The 27,077-nt window shown below is 40.3% G+C and overlaps 1 protein-coding gene across 1 annotated transcript in view; it reads right to left on the minus strand.

The window, feature by feature from the left end:
- The window catches only part of LOC142451567 (fatty acyl-CoA reductase 2-like), a 50,608-nt gene extending 27,505 nt beyond the window's left edge, over positions 1 to 23,103 (minus strand). The window contains exons 1-7 of the mRNA XM_075553316.1: positions 22,915 to 23,103; positions 15,033 to 15,208; positions 12,355 to 12,534; positions 4,700 to 4,877; positions 3,898 to 3,942; positions 1,978 to 2,096; positions 1,131 to 1,198 (exon numbers count right to left, since the gene is read on the minus strand). Coding sequence (XP_075409431.1) covers positions 1,131 to 1,198; positions 1,978 to 2,096; positions 3,898 to 3,942; positions 4,700 to 4,877; positions 12,355 to 12,534; positions 15,033 to 15,208; positions 22,915 to 23,103 — 955 coding nt within the window. The remainder of the gene's footprint in view (positions 1 to 1,130; positions 1,199 to 1,977; positions 2,097 to 3,897; positions 3,943 to 4,699; positions 4,878 to 12,354; positions 12,535 to 15,032; positions 15,209 to 22,914) is intronic.
- Between the last annotated feature and the right edge of the window lie 3,974 nt (positions 23,104 to 27,077).

Genomic DNA, 27,077 nt, shown 5'->3' on the forward strand with positions numbered 1-27,077 from the left:
ACTGCACAGAGTTCTTGACCCCAGCAGATAAGTAGAGTACTGTGAGAGGGATGGTTGGTGTCAGAATAGGGTAAAGGAGGGTGGAGGCATGCCTGTCTGCCTGGGGCTGGCATGCAGTTGGATTCTCCTTCCTTTTCATGTTGCCGGAGGAGATGAGACCTGGCTCCCAGGCCTTATTTCCTCAACATGTTATAATGACACAAAATAATGCTCAGAATTTTCAGGATGGTAAAAAAGTATTTTTAATCCCAAAGAATAGGATTTATATGTAGCATCTTTGTATTTAAGAGCTTAAGATAATTTACTCATTTGCATTAATGCCATTTCATGGTGTGTATCATGAATATTGTAATTTTGTTATAGAGTTAGAGGAAAAAGGTTTGGTCTTATTGATAAATATTTTAGACTCATATATATACTTTGTAGCCTAAATAACTCAATATATGGTATAAAGAACTTTGATGGCAGTAGATAACTTCATTTCATTTTTAATAACTTCATAAATATGATGATATAGTAGAATATTATAAATTGATATGTGCTTTTGATGTTTTTAGGACATTTGATTTTTTTAAACACCGAAGAGGTTGATGGTTTCAGTTGTTCATAAACAATAAAATTCAAGTCCAAATTTGATGAAGTAATTTTCCATTATACGTAAGATGAATTACTTCAATTAAACAAGATCTTTTCAAGAGTGCATTTATGGACAACTGTAAAAATTAAGGCAGATTATCTTTGACTCGGTAACAAAATTGCACTGTGATTTGACTTTTGTGAGTCGGCTTTCTCTGTCGTGTGGCAAGGGCAGAGAAGTGTGGAGTTGTGAGAGCAATTGACCTGCAGCAGGGAGTATTTTATCGCTGCTGTTATTTGATTTTATCATGATTAAGTTTTAGAAATCTCTATAGCAATAGACTCTTTTTTGGGACTGGTTCCTTTCATGGGTGCATCACCGTGCATTCAAGTTGATGATTATCCATACACGGCTTGCAATTCATTTGTCTCTGAACTTTCTTTTCCAATGGACTCTGTTCTATGGCTCAGTTCCATGGCACACTCTGTCTATTCTGTTCCCTTCTATGTAGAGACAGCGGCCATGATGTCACTACCCAGTAATCCACACTTACCCAGTTCTCTCCACTGACAAGGATTGATGGTACCAGATGTGCAGTGATAGATTAACATATTTTTAGGTCTGGAAAGAGAAATTTTAGATAAATATGACAAATGGGAACCTCCTGAAGGAATGACAAGGGAAAATAATGCTTAGACAAAGAAGTTCCAATATTTTCCACAACTAATATAATCTATGCATTGCTTTTAACTTTAGATTAATAAGTAAAATGAAAGACTATGAGGAAGTATGTGTGTATGTGTGTAGGAGATGTCAAATAGGTATGATATTTCTGGAGCAAAATGGAGGTAACATGTAGAAGAGAAATCATCTGGATATTTTTATTGGACCAACTCCTAAGTGCAATGAGCACTATTTGACTGGAAAACATTTGCATGTCTGACTTCATGCAGGAAAATTGAATTCTGTTCACATTTACTAACATCCAAGTGCAGAAGCAACTGTCTTTCCCTTTGTACTAAAAATGCGCCCACACTGGTGACCTCAACTCTTGACCTTTATCAGGATCAGAGCTATTGATGAAAATATTCTAATTTTTTCCCCTTCATTTCTTTGCCTTAAGAGAAAAGGGAAGGAGTATTTTAGATCGATGAACAGAATGAATGCTTCTAGGTTTGTCAAGAATTTTATGGTTAAATGATTTCAAAGGCATGTTATTTTATGATCGATATGAAGCGTTCATAAAACAACTCGGTGTACATCTGATGATATGCTTGGAAATGGCATACAGTACTGCAGTGGCCCCCTCTCACGCGGGAGTTCCATGACACAAATGACGCCATGTCTTGAAACTCTCCTTTGTCTCATCAGATCCTAGGAAGGAAGTGTAAGCCTCCCACCTGTGGACTGCAGTGTGCCATCCTGCGGCCAGCGTCAGGTTGACAACGATGTCGACAGGAATGATGTCTGCTACAGCCTTGGGGTCACCCTTTAAGAATCGAAGTAAGCCTTTCCCTGTCTGCAGAGACAAAAAGAGCCTATTATCTATGACAGCGGGTCTTCAATTACATCTGGGGCTAATGTGCATATAAACACGTTCATACTAATACTTTTAGTAGACGTTCATATCGATTCACAGCTTATTAGGGCATTGGGACAAATTTGCATGTGCTCGGACTATACAGCCTCCCCTGCCAGACTCATCGTGAGTGCCACCATTTCCATGCACCCATCCTTTTCTCAGGCTCCTTTAGGGATGGCATCTTACACCTTTATGTATGTAAGGTTCATATAGTTAGTTAATTAACATGAACCAACGATAGGCTTTTATATTTAAATATTATTTTAAAAATGAATATTCTCCTGAGAAACCAAGTCTTGGTACATGCTACAACAAAGGTGCATCATGAACACATTACAAGGAGTGAGGTACATCAATTACAAAAGTATAACTATCATTTGATCCCACTTACATGAAATGGCTATCATAGGCATGTACAGAGACAAAAGTTGAGCTGTGGTAACTGGGGGAAGGGAAGACAAGGAATGGGGGAATCATTTAGGAAGCATTGAATATCAGTTCATGATGGAAATGACTGGTGATCCTTGCCTGGATGGATGTAATTGGTTCCGTTGAATTATACATGTGAAATGTTGGATTAACTAATGTGTCCTATATATAACATGGGATTGTGGTTTGAGTGAAAACTTACAGAAAAAAATTGGTTACCCCTTCAGCAATTTAGACACAGTTTTTTTTTTTCATGATATTCGTTGCAAACCCCTCAACTTAAGAACATCCTTCCCACTTCCTCCATACATTTCCCTTTCATCCATCCTCCTTTTCTGTCCTGTCTTGCCTTCGGAACTTTGTTTATAGAAAAAGGCTGCCCTTTGGGCCTTGTCTAACTTATTCTTCTGAGGACCACATTCCTGTGGGTGTCACTGCTCCCTTTATGGGGCCATGGCCATTGTTGGTTGAAAAGTGGTCTCTGGGTGGGGGTTCAGTTCCATGTGTGAAGGGTGTCTTGTGGCCAGAGTCTCGAGGTTTCATCAGTCTCTATCAGACTCTCACTTTTTTGTTTGTTCATGATTTCGATTTTCCCTACATTTCTATCTCATTTTCCCAGGAACTCATATTATGATTCAATCGGAGTAGTTGATGGTGGTAGGTGGGCACCATCCATTTCTGCTGGTTTCAGGGTAGTGGAGGCTATGTTACAATCATTTACAACAATAAATGATTCAAGATTTTCCAAACTTTTCTTTAAAATGATTTTACTATTTCTTTTTCTTTTTAAAATCATTTTATTAGGGGTTTGTGCAACTCGTATCACAATGCATCCATCCATCCATCCATGTGTCAAGTACATTCGTGCATGTACACATCTTAAAATGGAGATTTTAGTAATTTTTGAACTCCCCCAATAAAATGATTTTAGTTTTTAAAAAAGACAAAAAATCTTTGAACCTATTGACCTCACTCAACTGTACGTGGTGATAAGAAGGAAGTACCCCCACCACTGTATGTGGTGATAAGGAGGGGAAAAAAACATTTGCATGCCGCCCCCAAATTGTTCAAAACAAAAATCCTAAATAGTAATTGATGCTATCACAGTACTTATGTTTTTCAGATAAGGAAATCCACAAGCAATGAAGTTGTTTCATCTTGCCTTTAATTTCTGTTAGAAAATTAAGATAAGTTGTTTCAGCTGTTAATAAAATAAGCCGAGTGTTTTGTATCAATGACATCACATCGGCACTGTGCATTTTGTTCCTCACTACATGCCCAGGAGCTACTGCTCCATTATTCTACATACCGAAATCATAATCCCAGTAGGCCCATTGGCGTTATCAATCCAGCCCTACAAAACAAGAGCAGAGCTTTAAGGATTATGCATGTCAAAAAAACATTTTAATACCTTTACAACATCGTTAGTGTAACTTTAATACATTTCAGCAAAGAACACTGACAGCCAAGCCAATAGAACGGTCAAATCCAGCCTTTTCCCCCCTTTTGTTTAATAATCCTAAACAAAGACCAATGACAAAGCACTGACTGACTATCTGCTGCATTGACTCATATAAGAATTAAACATTTGCCAACATTTTCCCCTGTATAGGGAGGTACCAGGTACTTTCAATAATATCTAACAGCTTAAAGATACAATAAAGTGCTACTTCTCAGCTGAGAACCGTCCATGAAATTTGAGATTTTTTTACCCTGGCAGGTAAAATGGGCCTCACAAATATGGCCACCATAGACATTCTGACATCTTTAAGTTACACTGAAAAGCAAAACACACACACACACACACACACACACACACACACCTTTCTCTCATGGGATTTTTAAGACTAGTGTTCATCAAAAAGCTTATTTGAAGAATCCACCCCACCTCGAGGCGAGTCAGTAGAATTCCTACATGAGACTCATGCAGGATAAATTCTGAACCACACATGAAATTTGCCCTGATAATATGAGTTTAATTATTGTATTCAGCTCTAGTCCTAAGAAAGATAGCAGCAACAACAACAACAACAACAAAACTTGGGGCCACCAAAGAGTCATTTGCACTCAAAGGACCTTGGTTTGGAAGCAAAGTATGTAAGGGCATTTACCGGGAAAGGCTCTTGCCAAGTTGCTCCCACAATGGAGGGTCTGATGATGGCCCTATTTAGGACCCCACTGGCTTGTTTCACCAGGATCTCTGCTAAGGCCTTCGTGTAGACATAAGTATTGGGACAGTCTCCAATCAGCTTGGGTGTGATATCTTCAATTATAGAGTCATCTAACCACCTAAGGTCAATCAGAGTGAAAATAATTGTAACAACATATGTTAGACCAAAAAGAAACAGACACAGACAATCACACAAAATTTCCATCTTCTAGCTTGAGTTCTGGAATTGGAAGCAGTCACAGGATACCAAGGACAAATATGTACCTGTCTAAAGCATTCATAATGGACTACTTGGTTACCATTGATAATCCAGGCTTACCCATCAAATGCTACCTCTTCCCACAGACAGACAGACAGCTAGATGATAGACTGAGAAGACACAGACAAGTGGATTAATTCAGTAGATACACAATCATTTAAGGATAATATCTATTTTTATTTCTAATGCAATAGGTTCACAAACAAACTCATTGAATATGTTTTCAGTGTCAGTTGGGTGTCCAGTATTATAAGGGTTGTATTGAGGTCGACAGGGACTTGCCTCATGGAGTTCAGGGGCTCTTTTCTCCAAGATGCTTCAGAGGGCAACACTGCTCATTCAGCATTGTTCAGCTAAAGCCTAATGTGACAATCTTGAAATCTTCTAATTTTAACCTTTAAAAATGGATTCAATGCATCAACAAATAAAAGCTACTACATTTGGCTGGCTTACCACCCATGTGAGCAAGTCTATGAAATGTATTTTCAAGGTCTGTTTAGAGTCTATGCTTATGACTTGGTTATTATTTCCAGAGACATCCACTAAATACTGAAGTGCTCTAAGAGCAACCAGTAGTCTGTCCAGGGGCGTGATCATACTGCTTGTACTTACAAGGAGACCTGCATTAGGAATGATGAGGCAACCATGGCCTCAGCCTAATCAGTTTTTTTTAAAGACATTAGGCCATTTGAATCATCTGAAACTCTATCTAAACTTCTCTAAGTGACAACAAAATTATCCTTAAATAAATTGTTACTATTTCTCTTACCTGGCTCTGGTTAAACTTTTGATTTAGTATGTAAAATTATGTTGCCCTAGTATGCTAGTGATATTTTTTATAATAGATGCACTTTAGTCATGTATTCCTACTTTATAGGACAGAGCATCATCAGCATCAGCATCATACAATTCTGCTTATGGAAAATTCTAGTGACTCTCTCCTGTCCTCTCATCTCCCATGTCCACGTGCACCACCAAGTGGGGCTGAGTTCATTGGACTAATGTTGAGACCCGATTAGGAGTGAGTGCAGTTACAAAGAGCATGGCGGTTGCTTTGTGCAGGGCAGGACCAGATATGCCACACATCACCTCACTATACATCCTTATGTGGTGCACAAGGGAGAGCCAACCAACGGCAACACAGCCATCTCTGCTGCTGCCTCAGGACAAGTAGAAGATGCAGCCCTGACCATCTCTCATGGATGGAAACAACTGGACTCACCTCAGGGGAATCTCTGGAGAGAAGAGAACTCGGCAGGAGAAGCGGGCAGCCTCCCCTCCCTGGAGCTTTCAAGACCTGCTCAAGCTTTCAAGACCTGCTCAAACACCAATGCGACTGCCATCAGGGTAATTGCAGCTTGTAGCGGTTTCACTACTGAAAATGTGTACAAAGCAGGCAGCCTCAACTCTCTCCCTCAGAACAGTCGGAGACAGCATATGACCAAAATCTCCTGGTATTAACGGAAGAAACCCACCCTGTAATGAAGACACAGAGTAAAAGCAAGGCTTCAGAATTGCCTGAATACTGTTGGAGATATTTTAACAAATGAATGCAATGCAGGAAATATGGAAGACAGCTAACGGGCCAACTGAATGTAGGAGATTCATATTTGTATGCCATCCAAAGAAAGGTGACCCAGCAGAATGCAGAAATTATCAAACAATGTCATAACCCATAGAAGCAAACTTCTACTGAAGATCATTAAAAGCTCTTGCAGCCATACCTCAACAGGGGCTTCCAGAAACTCAAACTGGATTCAGTAGGACTTGGTATAAGAAATCATTTCAGCCAAGAACCATCTTGGCTGAAAGTAAAGAATAGCAGAAAGATGTTTGTCTGTGTTTTATTGACTATCCAAAGGCATTTGACTATGCAGATCATAAAAAAATCATCACATTGAAAAATATGGGAATTTCAGAACATTTCATTGTGCTCTCGTGGAACCTATACCTAGACTAAAAGGCAGTTGCTCAAACAGAACAAGGGAATACTACGTGGATTGATGTCAGAAAATGTGTGTCAGGCTTGTATCCTTTCACCACGCTTATTCAGCTGGTATGTTGAGCAAATGCTGAGAGAAACCAGATGATGTGAAAATTTCATTTAACTTGAACCCACAATCGTTACCCAAGGAAGCAGCAGCGAAGCAATTAAGAGACCAAAAAAAAAAGTGGGGAGGGGGCAGGAGGAAGCAATTAGAGACATATCGCATCAGTCAAATCTACTGCAAAGGAGCTCTTCAAGTGCTGAAAGGCAATTATGTCACTCTGAGGATGAAGGTTTCCCTAATGAAACCCTGTCTTATTGGGAATCTCGTGCGTGGCACAGCTGGGCAATGCGCGAGAAAGACTAACGAAGTGGTGCATTTGAGTTATGATATTAGCAAAGACTACGATGACCTCATCTTCAGGGTTTTCTTGGCTGAAATATTTACAGAAGCAGCTTACCAAGACTCTCCCATGAAGCGGCAGGGTGGGTTTGAACTGCCAATGTTTAGGTTCGCAGTTGATCTATCACAACTGTGTGTGCCTTCCACTCTCCTCATGAACTATTCTAGAGCATTACAGAAGACCAAAACTTCTAAATTTGTTTATGCTGAAACCAACACAAGGAAGCCTACACTTAAATAAATGCAGTGTGAAACAGAAAATTGCAGCCTAATGTCATATGAATATTGAGGGAAATGCACCAAATAAATTAGTTGCACGTAAATTTCATTATCACATTAAGAAATAATGCACCATGGCTGACATTTATAACAGGAATACAAGGTTGTTTCAACATTCATAAATCCTTCTAGACTATACAAGATAAAAAGATGTCTTCTAATGTAAATTATTCCTATACATGCTGAAACAATTTATTGCTGTATGCAATATCTTTTTTACAAAGTAGCTATAAGAACTATGCAAACAAAAATTTAGGGATGTACAGGTGTAATAAACCCAGAATTCTGAAATAATCAGTGTAAAGGTGTAAAACAAATGCCTATTATATTTAGTGACCCATTGTAACGTAAAATACATAAACTTGCTCCGTGTTGATATTTTATGCATAGCAAATTGGACTATATTAGCAATTTCGAAGAGGAGAGATTCTCAACACTCTTTCCTCTTTATCCTTTTGAAGTGAAATTAATAGCAACTTAAAGTGCTGGGCTTCACACTATTATATTACACGTCATCTACAAGCGAAGCTACTTCTGCCATGATTATGACGATTGGTTGTGTGTAAACTATCATTTTGGATCTTCAAAAATAATAAAACGGGCTACAAAAATTCTAGCGTCTGTTGCCTTGATCCCACGAAAAATGGCTGACCTTTAAAATTTGCTTCATTTCAAGACTTAGAAACACAGCTCTTGGTTCCGATGTTTTCCTTTGATGTGGGGGGTAGAACTCGAGCATTGCTTTCCGTAAGCTTCCTCTGCTGGTATTGAATATATGCTAGATGGTCAAATGTCTTCTTGATTTCCACAGAATTAAGAAAGATGGATGAATTCCTCACATTAAAAGCATCTGGTAAATACCAGGCACATAGAAGATATCACAGTTTTATATCCACCTTAATTGGGGATGATGGGAAGAGAGTGTGGGGCAATGCCGATCTTCTCTATCTTTCACATAATATCCCCCCTGAGTCCTCTCATTTGTGGACCAACAGTGGTGACTATTGTCAGACTATTTCTTTCATACACAAAATATCCATGTGACAAAAACTAGATCTGGAAGAAATCAGACTAAGTTTAGTTAGGGAGTACAGAAAACCAGTTCTAAGGAAATATCAGAACCTACCAATGATTTTGTAATGTATGTTACATGGCTAGCACCTATTGGTGTTCCTGAGGTGAATGCCAGTAGAAAGTGATTAAATGTATTTCTTTTTTTTTAAGATAAAGAGAAATATTTCCTCATTTATTTCTAATCGAATGCATTTTTGTTTGTTTTTAAAGTATAATAGTCATTTTTTTGGTTTGCATTTTTAATCATTTTATTGGGGGCTCATACATCTCTTAACACAATCCGTATATACATCAATTGTGTAAAGCACATTTGTACATTCATTGCCCTCATCATTCTCAAAACATTTGCTCTCCACTTACACCCCACGCATCAGCTCCTCATTTTTCCCTCTCCCTCCCCACTCTCCCCTCCCTCATGAACCCTTGATAATTTATACATTATTATTTTTCAAGATTTAATGTATTTCTAAAGATGGAATGCAAAAGAAGTTGCAGTGGTCTGTGGATGATCTACTTCTATGACTCTGAGCCCCACCTGTGCTCTGTTAGATTATCTTCTTGGTCCTTGTATTTTGTCTTGTAAACAATGTCAGCGATGATTGCTCACCTCAATTCTTAGTTTTCATGAGGATAATAACTACAGGGCTATTTGCAACTTCACTCCGAGTTACAAAATGTTGCTCTGTGCTGATGAGGAAGATCTGATTCACAGTAACCCTATGTGCAACAGAATAACAAACATAAAAACAACTGCCCAGTCCGAGCCATCTTCACAATCCTTACATTGAAGCCATGGTTGCAGTCCCTTTGTCAATCACTCTTGCTAAGGGTCTTCAACCCGTGCACTGACCCTCTACTTCACCGAGCATAATATCATTTTCCTGATATTTTGTCCAAAGCACTTGAGACGCCAACTCCCCACCCTCACTTCTCAGGAGACTTCTGGCTGCACTGCCTCTAACACAGGTTACCTTTCTCTTCGCCCAGTCAATATATTCCATATTCATAACCAACACCTTAATTCAAAGGCATCAATTCTTCCCTGGTCTTCTTAGTTCATTATCCAGCTTGCACACGCATATAGGGGCAATTGGCAATGCCTCGGTGAGGGTCAGGTGCGCCTCAGTCCTTAAAGTAGCATCTTTGATCTTGAACTATTTAAATTGGTCCAGGGCATCAGATTTGTCCAATGCAATCTGTCATTTGATTTCCTAACTGCCTCTTCCACAAACATTGATCACGGCTCAAAGTCAAATCAAACTCTTGACAAACTTAAATCTTTTCTCATTCTTCATACATTCCCTGCTGATGATCAGTGGGAGCTCTCAGCTATTTCTTCTCATTTTGAGTCTTGCACACCAGCAAAGGAAGCACTCACTAACTCTGCTCGAGCTACCTCACTGAAGGACAGTTGGACTCTGCTCTAACTTACCTGCAAAGAGTAAATCCTAAGCTTCACAGATTTATCTTTCTTTTGTTGGCGGGCACTAGATGGCATTTTGCAGACTACAAAACACTGAAAATGACAGTGTCAATGCTGGACTTGGTTTTGTTTCCTTGGCTTTTTTCTCTGAATGCCCCCAATAACCATACTCACTGCTATCGAGTCAATAATGACACACAGCCACCTGCTGTGGGTTTTCAAGATGGTCATATTTACTGCAGTCAAAAGCCCACTCTTTCTCCTGCAGAGCTGCTCGTGGTTTAAAACAACCGAATTTTATATCGCAGCCCAGTGCCTAAGCACTACCCCACCAGGGCTCAGTCTGTTCCTATCACAATGCATTCTTTCGCAGAAAGGCAGAGCTACACCTGGCCTCCCTTCACCTTTCCCAAAGGGCCACTCTGGGGGCCACTACTGTTGGCTGGAGGCTGCCCTCATTTCCTCTGTTTCCTGTACTCTAACCTCAGGACACACACCACAGTCAGCAGCCCTCAGCAGTTGATCAAGAAACACCTTTTTAACATCTCGGATGAGCTATGTCTTCTGCGGGCTCAATAGCTGCAGAAGTGCGATTTTTTAAGAGGTGCAAGTGTATTGGGAACTTTTAATTCTAATAAAAGGACCTAGGAATTGGAAGACAACAGAAGGGGAGGGGAGGGAACTGATCAGGGAGCATTGATTTTTGGAATACGATGTCCTCCATTTCAAATAAAAGCTGCTGAATGAAATAACATTTAAAGGCACAGAGGAACGAGCATGGAGACCAGGTGTGATCTCCTCTGGCTCCTCAAAGGAAAATGGGACGAATACAAGTACACACTGGCCCAAGGTCTACTATCACAAGGTCAAGGTCCACTATCACAAGATCAAGGTCTGCTACCACAGACGTAGGATAGGTATGCCTTCAGCCTCCATCTTTCTTTACCCTGATATGTGTCAAGTGCACAAGAGTCTCAAGATCTCAGAGAAGTGAGGTAGAAAGAAAGGTTCCATGGACCCATGCTGAAAGGCTTCTCCGGGAATGTGAGACCGCACCCTCCTCTAAACAATTTCCACAGTGATGGTCACAGAAGGTACCAATTCTGATAAGCCAAAGTCTCGTTCTAGATAGTTTATTTCAAATGGACATGCACTATTACTACCTGATAAGTTCACTGTGAAGCAATTAATTTTCTGTGCTGTAATACTTGGTATATGATCAGACCTATAGACAAAACACACACACAACCATGGTGAACATGATAAAATTGAGAAGAGTGAAGCAACAGAGAGAACACGATCTTTTTCTAAGATGAGGGCCGTATCATTAGGACAAAGTGGTTCCTGCTTTCGTTGGAAAAAATATGTTAGGTTTATAGGTCAAGAGATGGACACCTTCTGTACAGTTAGCTGTTCTTTACTAATGACCGTTGGACTATCTTCTAATAAATATGCCTTTCCCTTGCAATTAGGAACTGAGTTTCAGCAGTTTAGATCCACCAATGGCTTTGAGAGGAAAGATGAGGCTTACAGCTCCCCCCAAAATGTATAGCCTTAGGAACCCAAAGGGCCCTTTCTATCCTGTCCTATAGAGTCACTGTGAATCATAGTTGACTCCTATTCTGATTCCTAATGGGCACTCTGCCTCAGAATGGACCTGGTGGCGATAAACGCTTTAGATAGCTGCATTCATCATCACAACTATACAATGGCCACTATTATTACCCCCATTTTATAGATGAAGAAACAGAGGCTCAGAGAGGTCAAGCAGTTTTGTCAAGGTCATGTCTACAAGTAGTGGAGCCATAAGTTAAATCCTATCTGATTCCCAAACCATGTTCGGAACTGCTAGATTGTATGGCCGTTCTTTACTAGCAATGATGAGCTTATCAGTAAATAGGAAACCATGGTTGTAGCTAGTAGTCCAAATACTTTAAGCAATTCAAAGTGGTTGAATCTTTTTAATAGGAATTTTCTAGTCCCGTCTTCTCCATGTTTTGACAGCTTACCAGAAGCTTCCATTTGAGGATGAAGGAAATAGAGGGGCAGGGTAGTTCGTGTTAGCATGTTTTCAAACCATCCTATGTCAAGCATATCCCACTTTACCAGTTCGTTCATGCATACCTACAAAGAATCCACAGTATGCCCACCCCCTTGGTTCCCCAACTTACTCTAACGAGTCAATGATTTGTTTGGGCTGCACAGGGCATGGATAGACCACTTCATCAATGTGCTTCAGGATACAATTTGAATAAGCAGTAGATATATGGACGAAGGCTTCTAGCTTTTCCATTTGACTGGCCATAGTTAAGAGCTGTTGGGTGGCAACCACGTTAATTTGCATGGCTTTTCTAGAGAGGAATAAGCAGAAGGAAATGCAATGAGACCATTCAGCAGCTTGTCCCGCTCTAATCACGGCAACTCGAATGCTAGCTTACCTACCAGCGGTTTTGGCGGCTGTCTCTAAGGGCCAGGGTTAAAAGCATGAGTCATGGCTGCAGTTATGAGGGACTTGGGATTTGCTATTTGTTGATGGCATATTATATGTGCATATATCTATTCACTTTACTTAGAGATCACTTGGAAAATTATCTGGGGAGAAAATGTCATAGTCTTCTGAATTTATAAAGGACTTCTATAAGCAGTCATTAAAAGAATGATAACATAAAAATCAGGTTTCTAACTCAGGATCTTGGAAATATAAACAAATTAAAGGGAAGACAGCAATGTGATTTACTACTGAATAGACCCAGATCAGACATGACAATTGAGATTAAAATGCTGATCACATTTTAGTGAGTAGAATACAAGTCTATGTGAACACAATGCTAGATGACAATGAATTACTAAATGCATGGCTTATCCACTATCAGTAATTCTATTAATCTAATTTTCACTCTAAAGGAGAAAAACTATATGGTCAGCTATATATATTTGGAAAAGCTATGTAATGACATGGAATATTTATTCCCATTTTAAAGGCCAATCACTATTGTCAAAAATCTCAAGCATTGTAAAAGACAGATGGTTGAGATGTTGACTATTCCAATAAGTCTTGAAAGTAACCAGAAAGAGAATATTTCAGTGCATCAATAGGCAAAGAAAATGAAGCATTTTAATAAAGAAAATATTTTCAATAGGCATTTAAAATGGTCAATTTTTCTAATCATTCAACAACAACAAGAAAAAACTGTGATACTATGTTGAAAAAGAAACTGTTTATAACCTGGACACACCAAGTACCTAGTTTTTTTTTGGATTTACTCAAAGGTGAGTAAACAAATGTGTAAAAATAACTATGTACAAGGATTGTAAGAGTAAAAATGTATAACATCCTATATATCCATTCAAATAGAACTGATAGACAGTCTTACAACTTACATGTACCATGTGGTCTTTATAAACTGTGACAGAATATTTATTGACAATGAGATTTGTAAGGTAGTTGAGAGGCAATAGAGACCAAATCAGTCGAATTAGAGCAAACAGGTTTTATTGGGTAGAAACACCCAGCCTGGGCGAGGTCCCACTGTCCACAGTTCCTGGGTTGAGGGCGTCGCACTCCAGACTACAGGGGTGGTATTTATATTGCTGGGGAACATGTGACTGGGCTACCTTGAGACCATATAAGGTAAGTAGTCAGGGATTGGGAGATCAGGTTTGTCTGGGTTTCTGGAATGTAAGGTGTCTTCCTGGTTCCGGGTGTATTTGTGCCAGGTGCAAAGTGGTGGGCCGAGAACAAAGCGGGCACTGAGCCAAATGGGCCTTGAACAAAACCGGCCTGGAGGAAAATGGGCCATGAGCAAAAGAAAGAAAAAAAAAAACTTTCAAAACTGCATTACATAACCAGCTCTGGTCAGCTCCGCAGGTGGGTGTGGGAGATTCGAGGCCACTTGCTGCTAGTTGTTTCAGCCAGCTCTGGTCAGCTCTGCACGGGTGGGGGAGATTCAAGGTCACTTGCTGCTAGAGACTGGCCTGATATTGATCAGGCCATACAAGATTATCTAGAAATAAAATTGTACCAGCAGGAGAACATGGTTCTTTTTGATATGATGCCATGTTAATTGAACCTTCCTTGGGACTTAAAATTTTTGTGTAAAAATCCATTCTCTTTGAATTCAATTTTTCCAAAATCATTTTATTGGGAGCTAAAACAGATATCATATAATTCCACAGTTCAACCACATGAAGCAGCATTGTACAATTGCTACCACCATCAGTTTGAAAACACTCTCTTCCTTCTAGAACTCCTGGATATCAGATGCCTTCACCCCATTTTCCCACCGAACCCCCCAAGAACCCTTATTCAACTTGTTGTTTCTATGGATTCATTAATCCTGGGTTTCATGTACGGAAAAGCAGAAAAACATATAACAAAAGTTCAGGAGGGCTAGATGACAAAATAGATCTAAGATAACCCCCCCCCCCACCCCAGGAAACACACACAAAACAGAAAATGTTGAAAGTCAAAGTAAGCCCAATGTGCATCAGAGGCAGATCACGTGACAAGGTTTTAACAGTTCAAGTCAGGTTGATCACTTTGATCTCCTGCCATCATCTCTCCAGTACTCTCTGTTTGGGTTTTGAGGCCCCCTCTCATATCTATATTTTTAGGGGAGAAATGTCCAAATGAATGTTCTCTATAATGTTTAATGGTCATCTCTAGATGGTGGGATTTTAGAGAAAGTCTACTTTCTTCTTCATATATTTTTGCCACCAGGAGTGTATCCTCATTTTACAGAAACCATTAAAACCAAAACCAAAAACCACCAGCACCATACCACCCCCACCCCCCCACATATGTGTGCACACGTTTGCATGCAGGCCATGGCAAAGGCATGGGCTGTACCTCAGATGTGCATCAAAGCGCACGGTGGCTGCACAGTGGAAGATAATGTTCGTAGAAGATAAAAGCTCCCGCGAGTCCTCCTCGCTAATGGCTAAGTCATTCTGGTTGAGGTCTGCAGAAATAGCCTTGACCTTCTCATGCACTTCGGGGCACACTTCTTTGACTTTTTCAAAGAGCTGAAAAACAAATATAGATCAATCCCTAGGGAGACCAGCATCATGTCGTTCTTTGCAATGGTCTCAAAATCTGGTTTTCGTTGTATTCAGAATACCCAAAGGAGGCATCTACTCAGTAGCTGTCAGCTTTATTTCTTGCAACTCAAGCATGTTGAGAATAAACGCAGCTCCTCCCTGCCTGATTCCTACTTGACAGTGAGCTTCGACAGTCAGGACGTCCTCCACTGCGTACCTTTCCTGAGGAGCAGCAAGCCATTATCCACATCCTCCTGGGGACCTTTTTGTATTGCTACCGGCTGATGTTTCAATTCTTGGTTGAGAACCAACTGTGTTCAGTGCTAAAGCACTAGACTTCACACCATCTTTGCAAATTACCAGCCTTTACAAACAGGTCTCATGAGCTCCAGTGCTAAACAACTTGGTGAACTGGCTCAGGATAACAAGCGCACAGACTACTTGAAAAATTACATAGTAATCAAATCTGTAAGAGGTGAAGCAAACTGAAAAAAATTAAGCAACCCCATTCTAATCTAAAGGGAATTTATTGGCTAGTAAGAAGGTGACATGAGCTCATACATTTTCATGGGATGTTAATTGCTTGTTTGTTTTTTATATTCTCATTTATAAAGAAAAAAGGGAAGAACACTGGAAGTCTAAGCATTCATTACAACGTCTGAAATAGAGCATATTCTTTACGTCCCCAAACACAGAAATTCTTAGATTAGACTGGTATTTTCCATTTTCTCTGAACAAAAGAATTGTGATAAAATGACCTCAGTTTCAAATTACTGTAATAAAATGGAGTTTTACTCTCTGATCGTCACAGTGTGTTAGAAGAGAAGACAAGATAAGTCCAGCTGAACGTGTGGGAAGTGATCTCCAGCGCTCTGTCACTGAGCGAATTCTGATTCATAACGATGCTATAGGACCGACTAGAACTTCACAAGGCACGGTTAAACATAGTCACTCTTTATGGGAGCAGACTCTCATGCTTCTCCCGCAGAGCGGAAGGTCACTTCCAACTGCTGACCTTTCAATTAGCAGCTGATTGCTTAATCTATTGCACTCCTTGGGAACTTCTATTTAAGAAAAATTAGTCTATGAACTTACATTTTAATATAGTAGCACAGATAGACTCCCTAGACAAGAGCATGTTCACCTCTTCTTGAGTCTCTCCTGATGAAGCATCTACTCCAGAATTTTTTTTAATGGAGTAACGAGAAATTGTTCTCAGAAAGCCAGAGAAATCATATCTTATTTGTCCCAGGCAAGAACATGTTCAGAACCAGTCTGGAATTCAGTGAAGGTGCGTGAAGAAAGGACTTAAGTCCACATATTGGCCTGGCAAGGGCACGCACTTCTGCCCCGGATTTACCACTTCGCTGCAAGGTCAGGCCGGCTTTCTCAGAAGTGGGTGGGGTTGAGCAGTTGGGTGAGGCGCGATTACAATTCTAAAAATGATTCAGAAGCTAGGTCACCTCTCAGTGCTCTCTTTGGCATCTTGAATTGACAAGGTTGAAGAGACAGCCGCTCAAAAGCCAGGACATTCTCCAGAGCAGCTCTTGTGAGCTCATAATCATCAGCATGCTAAATAGTTCATTGCACATTTAATGCCTTCCCTTTAGTTTATATCAATTGTGCAAATAGGGCACATTTGGGGTAATTTTACTTAAAATGTAAACTATAGTCACTCTTCTAAAAAGTAATTTAATATGTAGTGGGTTATATAATGAGCCTGCATGGTAAGTTATACTGGCTGGAAATTTATTTAGGGTTCAATGGAATCTTAGATTTGACCTGTAGTGACTTTGGCGAACTGGAAGGCCAGAAGGGCGGTGACTTCAGTCTCCACTCTCAGCAATAGGATTCCTCACGTATTATGTAAACTACCATATGTAAATTTTCTTTGGCATTTGAATGTTTTGTCCTTTGAAAAGTTAGAGGACACTGTATGATATTTTCAAACACCTGGGCAATACTAGAGTCCCCCAAATCACCACATTTTCACTACATTCAGAGTGTAGGTCTAACATATATTCTATTTACAGATGTATGTGATAGAGGGTATCATGCAGGTGCACACACACATAGTGCAGTTAAATGAAGTCTGAGGCATCTGATTCAGACAGCAGTTTATTATGTTCAGCTGTAATCAATCACTTCATTGATTGGCCTCATACAAAACCACAGCATGAAAGGCCAATCTCATTTTCCCTCTGCTAATTTTGGCTTAACAGCTTGTTCATTGTGATAATAATATAACTCACCAGGAATTTCACCATACCACTATAGTTTCTAACAAAATTAAAATCTTTAGATGTTGTCATATCCGAAATAGGATGTCCCAGCCATCCAAATGCTGTCATAACCGAAATAGGATGTCCTAGCCATCCAAATGCTGTCATATCCGAAATAGGATGTCCAGCCATCCAAAAAGCCAGTGATTTTTTTGACCAGGATTTTCAAGGCGTTTGAAGTCTCTTGGTGAAACAAGTAGTTATATATGAGAGGGTTTCAAAGCATTCATAGAAAAAATGAAAAGATCAAGGAAATATTTCTACAGACATTTTAGAGCCCCTTTGTCAGTTTGACTGCTAACGCGAAAGTGCGTGGTTTATTGTCCTCCCACAGGCACCTCAGAAGACATTCCTGGCAACTGCGTTGTGCAAAGTCAGCCACAGAAGGGCCTGTGCAGTGCAGGTCTATGCCGATGCGCAGGGGCTGGCGCTCCTCAGAACGACGGCATTGCACCTGGGCTGCGGTTTCCTAAGGTGAGTTGCAAAGGAACCTGTATTGGAACTACCCGTATGCAAGTTAGAAATGTGGATTCCTAGCCCCTTTGCAAGTCAACTAAATAAGAAATTCCTGGGGCATACTCTGGAGTTGGCATGTACATTTAACTTTCCAGTTGATTTTCAGGAACAACTGGGGATGGACAATGGCATATGACTCATCTCCTTTTATAATGGCCCAGACCATTCTCCACAGCAGTGGGTTTCAAACCAAATGGGCAAAAGAATAACCTGAGAACCTAGTTAGCATTCATTGCCATCCTCTACTTCAGAGATCCTGTCTAAGGAGATGCGATATGTAAGTCAAGAAAGAGCATTTGTTAATCAGCTCCCCAGGAGTGTGACATAGGTGACCTCGGCACTACATTTGAGAAGCACGAACTAAGGATTCTAAGATTGCTGTCCATTCCCAAGCCAGGGCTTAAATTCTCCACTACAAGATTGGGAATTCTTAGACCCCAGTTCGTTTCTTCAAGCTTGACAGCACTTCCTTTCTTGAAAAGCAAGTTGTGTTAAGTTGAGATGAAGTTCTGCAACAATGGCAATAGAATAATCAGCAGGAGCTTATTTCCAGAAAATTTGTGTAAGTTAGCTGTAAGTGAGTGGATCAACCCTAACTTACTACCCTCTGGTCGTTCTAACTCATGGCGAGCCAATAGGAGGCCGACAGGCTAGAACTGTCCCTGTGGGAGAATGTAATTCTATGGGAGTAGACAGCTTCATCTTTCTCCTGAGAGGAAGTTAGTAGTTTTGAACCACTGGTCTTGAGCACTACCCCGCCAGCAGATGAATGTGGCTGAAAGGAGACACCAAGTGCTCCCGTACCCCCTCCTCAAGCCAGAACTTGTGTGAAGCAGAAACTGGTCAGAGAAGGAAAACAAAAATATTTTCTACTGAAATAAGCCATAGCAAATTGGTGCATTGGGGAAAGAAGAAAACTTGCAAGGCAATTTGCATCTCACAGTTTCAATATACTTTCAAAAATGTTATTAAATTTCAACCAGTAAAGAACTTAATAGAATTGTTTCAGATTTTAAGAACTTACTATATTCCTTCTCAAGCATAAATTCATATATTCTATATTTAATGCTATAAGATGAAAGGATCAAGAGTTGAATCCTGCTTTTTGCTGTCAAATATCCAGCAGAAAGAATGCTCCTTTTCTGGCTACGGAAGTCATGCACTAAGGGTTTCTTGAAAGCAAACTAATTATCTTTGTCATGTTCTACTTGTGCTGGGTTTTCTTGGGGTTTGCACTGTTTCTCTCCTGCCTCCAACCTATAAGTAGCCAGTTCCACAAATAGAATTGTCTCATGGTAAGCCACAAGTTAGAGAGGAGCAAATACTTGCCTATAAAACATCAAATTACGGGAACATTCTCTTTGCTTTTCTGTGTGACAATACTTGACACCTAGTAGGAATTCCGGGTATCAGTTAGTCGATGATGCCGTATCCAGCACATCCTCTTCCCTTCTTAAACTTCTCCATCTGCTGCCAAGTTTTTAGACTATGTATAGGAACCACTGATGCCAGGAAAGGAATTCCTCTGTTTTACAGCCCCAGAAATCGGAAATCACTGACTTTAAACTTGAAATCATTCACTAGTTCCTAATTTTACTGCAGATACACCCATTTCCAGGAGCCCTGGTGGCATAGTGGCCTGTGATCCTCATGGTCAGCAGTTCGAAAGCACCAGCAGCTCTGTGGATGAAACACTGGGCTTTCTATGCCCATAAACAGTTACAGTCCCGGATACCCAGCCACAATGGGTTGCTATGAGTCATCATTGACTCAATGGCAGGAAGTTTGTTTTTTGTTGTTGGTTTGTTTTAATACTCAATGCAGATGTGACAAGCAGGGGATAAGAAACAAAGCAGATGCTCCATAGGTAGAGCCATCGATCACAGAACAAACAAATTATACAACAACAACACACACACACAGTGTTTCTGTCCGAGAGTAGATTCAGATTCCAGTTAAGGAATTTCTCCATCTGCAGGTTACTATTTCCAAAACAAATGTAATGTCACTGTACTGCACTGATACTGCAGTGCATCTAAAGAAGCAGGACGTAAAGACCGCACTGGCCACACGACTCTCTGCCATACTTTTGACCGTATTTGAAAACCAATAATGCTGTCAAGGAAGCTACTATGCTAAAGAGGCCTATCTGCTCTGTGAGATAAATACAATCCAGTAGGGACACATAACCAGGCAACACTGTCGTGAGAGGATCTACAAGTTTCCCCTAGATTCTGGTCCCATGTCATTTCATTCCTTTGGACCTTATTCTATAGTTGACAGGGACATTCCATAGGGACATTCTGCAAGGGAGCAGTGAGAGGTGGTTGTACTCTGACTCTCATTCACGAGCTATCAGGTGTGTGTGTGTGTGTGTGTGTGTTCATTCTTCATGCTCCCACTTCCCATCGACCACCATATGAATGGTTTTTAGGTGAAACAGTTGTTGACAAAGATAAATGATAGAAGACATGAAAACTTTTTGAGCATGCTGTCTTCTAGTTAGCTTCTAGTAGATTTATTATTATAATTTGTCACACCTCTAAGTAAGGAGAAAGATTTCTGATTGTCTGGATGATATTCTGAAATAAAAAATTTGATCTTGCCCACAAAACTGGAGCATGAGTTTTGTTGATTCGTCAACAATGGGCTGTCCTGTCAGATATACATATCACCACTCAAAATTTGTGTTCTCAGACATCAGAAAAAAGGTTGGACTGAAAAGGATAAAAAGAGTACCTATTTTAATTTGCCAGCCCTAAATTATAATCCTATCAGGAGCTCTGGTGGCAGATTTTAAAGCTGCCAGCTGCTCCGAAGGAGAAAGTTTGGAGGAAGGCTCATTAACAGTCTGTAATACGTCGAGGACACTGCCTTGGTAGCTGAAGTGAGGGGGACTTGAAGCACTTGCTGATGAAGATCAGGCATTGCAGCCTGCAATATGATTACAACACCATGTAAAGAAGACCAAACTCCACACATCTGAACCGATAGATAAAATCATGATAAACAGAGAAAAGGTGTAAGTTCTCCAGAATTTCCTCTTGCTTGGATCACACTCAATACTGATAAAAGCAGCAGTCAGGAGCTGAAAGGACACATTGCATTGGATAAATCTGCTGCACAAGGTTACTTGAAAGTGTTGAAAAGCAAGGAGGTGACTGGGGAATAAGGTGCGCCTGCCCAAGCCATGGTTTTTTCCATTGTCACATATGCATGTGAAAGAGCAAAGGAACATCAACGGAAAAGCAGTGCACTTGAATTCCAGTGTTGGAAAAGATTTTTGAAAGTACTATGGACTGTGAAAAGAAAAAATGATCTGTCTTTGGAGAAATACTTCCCGAATGCTCCTAAGAGGCACGGGTGGCAAGGCGATGAGTCAGATGTGTTGGACATGTTGACCCTGGAGAAGGTCATCAAGCTTGGTAAAGGTGCAGTGCAGAGAAAAAGAGGATGGCCCTTGCAAGATGGACTGATACAAGGGCTACATTGGTGGGAGCGAATATGACAATCCTTGTAAGGATATGATTCCGAATGGATTTGATGACATGTAAATAAAACAATTCTTTCTATATCAATGGGCAGTAGGACCCATACATTTTCATTTCCACAGTCAAGTCTTATGGCAATCCTGGGAGGTAGCTGTTATTGTTTTAATTTTAAAGGTGGAATAAGCAAAGCTTAAGAGTTACTTTTAAGCCTTTTCAGGATCATATAACAAGTTGAGAAGCCAGAAGTTGAACACATATGTGTTTAAGATCTAAACACAAATGATTAATTAAACCATGAAAGGATATGTATATAATTGATTTATTTTAGAAGCGAAAGAGAGTTCAGTATTAGCAATATGGTAGTTCACAGGTATAATATGTCATTTCCAATGATTTCACCCTAGAAGGGCTAGAGAATCATGTGACTATAATGGTATGATTTACATATCTAGTTTCCACAGAAAAAATATACAATCAATAAACACTGAGGACTTTAGACAACTGAAAGTATTACTTTATGGCTACTTATCAATCCTATATGTTCTATACATAATAGAATAAAATATAAAACAACAACAACACACATACACACAAAGTATTCCTCTCAGAGAATAGATTCAGATTCCAGTTAAGGAATTTTTCCAATGGATTTGGTATAATGAAAACCAGAGAATCATTTGAATGAATTTATATGCTATGAGTTGGAATCCGTTCCTCGGCAGTAGGTTGGTTGTTGGTGGCACAGATTTCAAATGTATAGTTTTGCACTTCAGAAATTTTAGTGTTTAGGCTTTTGAATAACAATTTGCATAATGTAGATGACTCTCCACTTGCTCTGGACAGAGTTTAAGTTTTTATCCACTTTTCATGAGACGGTGCCACGGACACCAATGAGCAACATTGAAAGTTGTAGCTTGCTTTGCTCCCTCTCTTCAACCTGTCTGCATATTCCAGCCCCTCCTGTTGCTTGCGGCTTTCAGGGAACCATGTAGTCAGTGAAAGGTGCACTGATAGGTAGTAGGTTATGAGGTGGGCTGCCCCCCACAAAACCAGTGGTTCCCCTCCACTAGGGGTGCTCTGAGGGAGAGAGATGAGTCTACTTCCGCCTGGGAAGATGTCCAGCCTCAGACATCCTAGGGAGTGGTTCATTCTGTCCTATGAGGTCACGGTGGGTCAGAATGGACACACTGGCCATTCTTTTGGGTTTGGGTAGGAAGTCAAAGAGGACATCAGAGGTCCAAATCCACTAGCTTCTCTTCAGGAGAAAGATGAAGCTTTTTACTCCTGTAAAGATTAATAGTTTCAGAATACAGGATCCCTGTGGTTCCAAACCCACTCTACTGACATGGGTGGATAATAAGTCATGTTGTCCATTACATGTGGCTATTCCCAAAAGTCTTACCTTACTATTTAGCATCTGGAAAACTCTCTGCTCTAATGTGTGGCCAGCCTTTGGTCTCACAAGGATGTAAATGATCTTCAGATCTGGGCTGGTGCGAAGCAGCTTCTCCAGCAACACTTTACCCATGAAACCAGTGGCCCCTGTGACAAGAATGGACTTGCCGCTATAGAAAGCTGAAATCATCGACATGACTGCTTCCTTTCTCTTTATGAGCTTCCAGAACGAGGTTCCTGGAAAGAAAGAGAAAGAACAAAACTTTTCATTCTTAGCATTTCTAAAAGACTTAAGAGTGAAGGGTGGAGCCTAGCCTGTCAATCAGGTCGCAGCTTGATGACCTCATTTGGAGGCACTAAGGAGATAAATAGCTGACTCCAGGGGGGGACACAGGCTCACTCCCTAGGACACATTGCAGTTGAGAAGACACATGGAGCTACACTAGTGCCCTGAGCTTGGGGAGACATATGGAATCCCTTACCATCTCTGAGATGCTTACAACGCCACTGGATCCACAGGACTTCCCACCCACTGGCCTGTGATCTTCCTTCATTTGGCATCATTGCATGTGTTTCATGAGTCTGAAGAAACTTCATACATTGGTATTGGACATATGGGCTAGTATCACACTTATGAACTTGATCTGGATTAGGTTGGGATATTTTCTCTATATTCAACTGCTTTTGTATTTAAAACTCTTTCTTATACACACACGAGTGCCTATAAATTTGTTTCTCTCATCTACCTGGACTAACACAATCATTTACAATCATTGGATTGGGCATGTTTCTACCATGTAGGCTTAGTGGCAATCTCATGGTGTTCTAAGCACCGTGAGGCTTACTAAGAGATCAGCCAGTGAAGTGACACCTCATGGGCCCACAAAAACCTGAACAGCGTCACATGAGAGGATTATCCAACTCACATTCCAAATAATGGAATACTGAACGGCTAGGGGTAAGAGTGAAGCCACATGAAGATATAGTGATAGCCTGACCCGTCAGTAGCTACCGGCAGGTAGTTCATAGAAGCACTCATACAAGTCACCCAAGGGAGACCCCAGTGCTCTTAGACTCTGGAAGATGGCTCCACACTCCTCTAAAACAACACATAAACAGCAACCAGTCCTAACAGCCTCAATGAAAAAACAGGAGATATTGACCTGCCACAGAAAAAAGTTTTCAGAGTGCTGCTTGGAGTCATACAGGATATGAGGGAAGCAATACCGAAGGATGAAATGATAGAGGAGATAAAAGCAATGCACCGAAGGTAAATACAAGATCTGAAGGATGAAATAACAAAATCAAGGTGCAAATTGACAGACTTTGCCAACAGACTTGGGGAAGCATAGAATTGCACCAGTGATCTAGAGGATAACCAAGCAGACCTCAGCAAGCAGGAAAAGCAGTCAAATAAGACAATCAGAGAAGGTGAATAAAATATGAGCGCCTTATCTGATGATATTTAGAGGAACAATATTAGAATAATTGGACTACCGGAACAAGACTCAACCAAGAAGTCAACAGCGAACATAGCGAGGGAATTCTTTGAGGAAAAGTTTCCAGCTTAATAAATGAAAATCAGGCAAACATTCAGGAGGCTGAATGAACACCAGCCAGACTGAATCCCACGAAGTAACCAAGACACATAATTGTCAAATTATCCAACTATGAGAGAAGGAGAAGATCATAAAAGCAGCTAGGGAACAGCAAACAGTCACGTATAAAGGTACCCTAGTAAGAGTATGTTCAGGCCTATCAGCGGAAACAATGAAGAAGAGGAGGGAATGGTGTAACATATTCCAAAAAATTGAAGGAAATCAACATAAATCCGAGAATACTTTACCCAGCCAAATTATTTATTAAGATAGATGGAGAAGTAAGAGTCTTCCCAGAGAAGGATAACGTCAAAGAACACACAAAAAGAAACCCAGCCTTTCAAAAGATCCTTGCCAATCCAGTATGGGCAGAAGATCCACACTCACCGAGGGCAAATAAGAGACCATCACATAAAACAACTCTACCCAAAGGGTGAGAAAGAGAAAACAGGCCCCAGGATAGCATTGGTTCAATAATGGAAAGAAGGAAAAAATAAACCACACATACAACACAAGTGGATAAGATAGGCAGGTAGGAAAATACCCAACACAAAAGGTACAAGATGACATCACAGAGTCCACAGATGTAATAACGCTGAATATCAATGGCCTGAACTTGGGCATTAAAAGACAGAGGCTAACAGACTGTCTCAGAAGACATAACCCATTGATCTGCTGCCTACAGGAGACACATCTCAAGGTAGCAGGAAAAAACAGGTTGAGAATTAAAGGCTGGATAAAAAGATACCAAGCAAATGGCAATGCATAGAAGCAAGGGTAGAGATCTTAATATCTGACCAAATTGACCTGAAGATATAGGCCATAACAAGAGACAAGGAGGGGCACTATATAATGATCAAGACCAAGGACCAGTGAGCATAATAAATATGTATGAGCCCAGTGAGAGACCTGCAAAATTTGTAAATCAAACACTCCAAGAAATGAAAAAAGAAATCACAGGCTCAACAATTATAGTTGGTGATTTTAATACACCACTTTCTGAAAAAGATAGATCATTGGGAAAGAAACCCAACAAGAAGGCTACAGATCTAAATATCACAATTGGATGAGTTGACTTGATAGATATTTTAAGAGCTTTCCACCTACATGCAATAAAATTCATATTCGTTTCAAGCCCACATGGCACATATTAGAAAATAGACCACATGCTAGGACATAAGTCGAACTTGAGTAAATTCAAGCACATAGATGTCTCTCTCCAATCACTGTGCCATAAGGCTGGAAATTAACAGAAGGACGGTGAAGAAAACAAAGCCAAACAATTGGAAGATGAAAAATTCTCTAATGCAAAAGGAGTGGGTATTGACTCAGATCATAGATGAAATCAGGAAGTTTGTAGAAATCAAGGAGAGTGAAAAGACGCTGTATCAAAACCTTTGGGATACAGCAATGGCATTTATTACAGGTAAGCTGATAGCAGTAAATGTACACATGAAAAAAGAAGAGAGGCTTGTGAATGATATGCTGGCACAAAACTTACACCAATTAGAGCAGAGTCAACAGAACAACCTTACTAGTAGCAAGTGGACAGATATAATACAATCAGAGCTGAGATAAAGGAGAGGGAAAGCAAGACAACTTGGAAAAAATTAATGCAGCTAAAAGTTGGTTCTTTCAAAGAATTAACAGAATTGACAGACCGCTGGCAAGCCTAACCAAAGAAAGCAAGGAACAAAAGACAATTGCAAGGACGAGGGATGAGACAAGAGAGGGTAGAAAGGGGGAACCAATCAAAAGGATCTACATAAAACCTCCTCTCTGGTGGATGGGCAACAGAAAGGTGGGTAAAGGGAGACGCCAGGCAGTGTAAGATAAGATAAAATAATAATTTATATATTACTAAGGATTCATGAGGGAAGGGGGAGCAGGGATGGAGGGGGAGGGAAAAAAAGAAAATGAAGAGCTGATTCCAGGAACTCAAGTGGAAAGTGAACTTTGAGAGTGATATGGGCAACGAATATAGAAGTGTGCTTTACACAATTGATGTATGTATTGATTGTGATAAGAGTTGTATGAGCCCCAATAAAATGATTTTTAAAAAGAAAAGAAATATCTAGGGATATACCTGACTTAAAAAATGAAAGATTTGTATGAGGAAAATTATAAAACACTACTAGAAGAAGCCAAGAGTGACCTTCACAAATGAAAGAGCATCCCATGGTCTGGATTGGCAAACTCAATATAGTAAATACGTCAGTTCTGCCCAAGGTACAATATAAGTTCAATGCTATCGCAATACAAATACCACCATCCTTCTTCAAATAATTTGAAAATTTGATTACCAACTTCATATGGAGGGGGAAGAAGCCTAGAATTAGCAGAGAACTCCTCAAGAAGAAGGACAAAGTGGGACGGCTTGCTCTACCTGACTTTAGCACATATTATACGGCTACAGGAGTCAAATCAGTGTGGCACTGGTGTAAGGACAGATATTCAGACCAATGGAAGATCTGAAGACCCATACATAATAACATCAGCATACAGGGAACTGATCTTTGATAAGGGCCCCAAAAATATCACATGGGAAGCAGATGCCCTCTTCAATAAATGG

Source organism: Tenrec ecaudatus, chromosome 6, assembly GCF_050624435.1.
Source record: "Tenrec ecaudatus isolate mTenEca1 chromosome 6, mTenEca1.hap1, whole genome shotgun sequence".
NCBI lineage: Eukaryota > Metazoa > Chordata > Mammalia > Afrosoricida > Tenrecidae > Tenrec > Tenrec ecaudatus.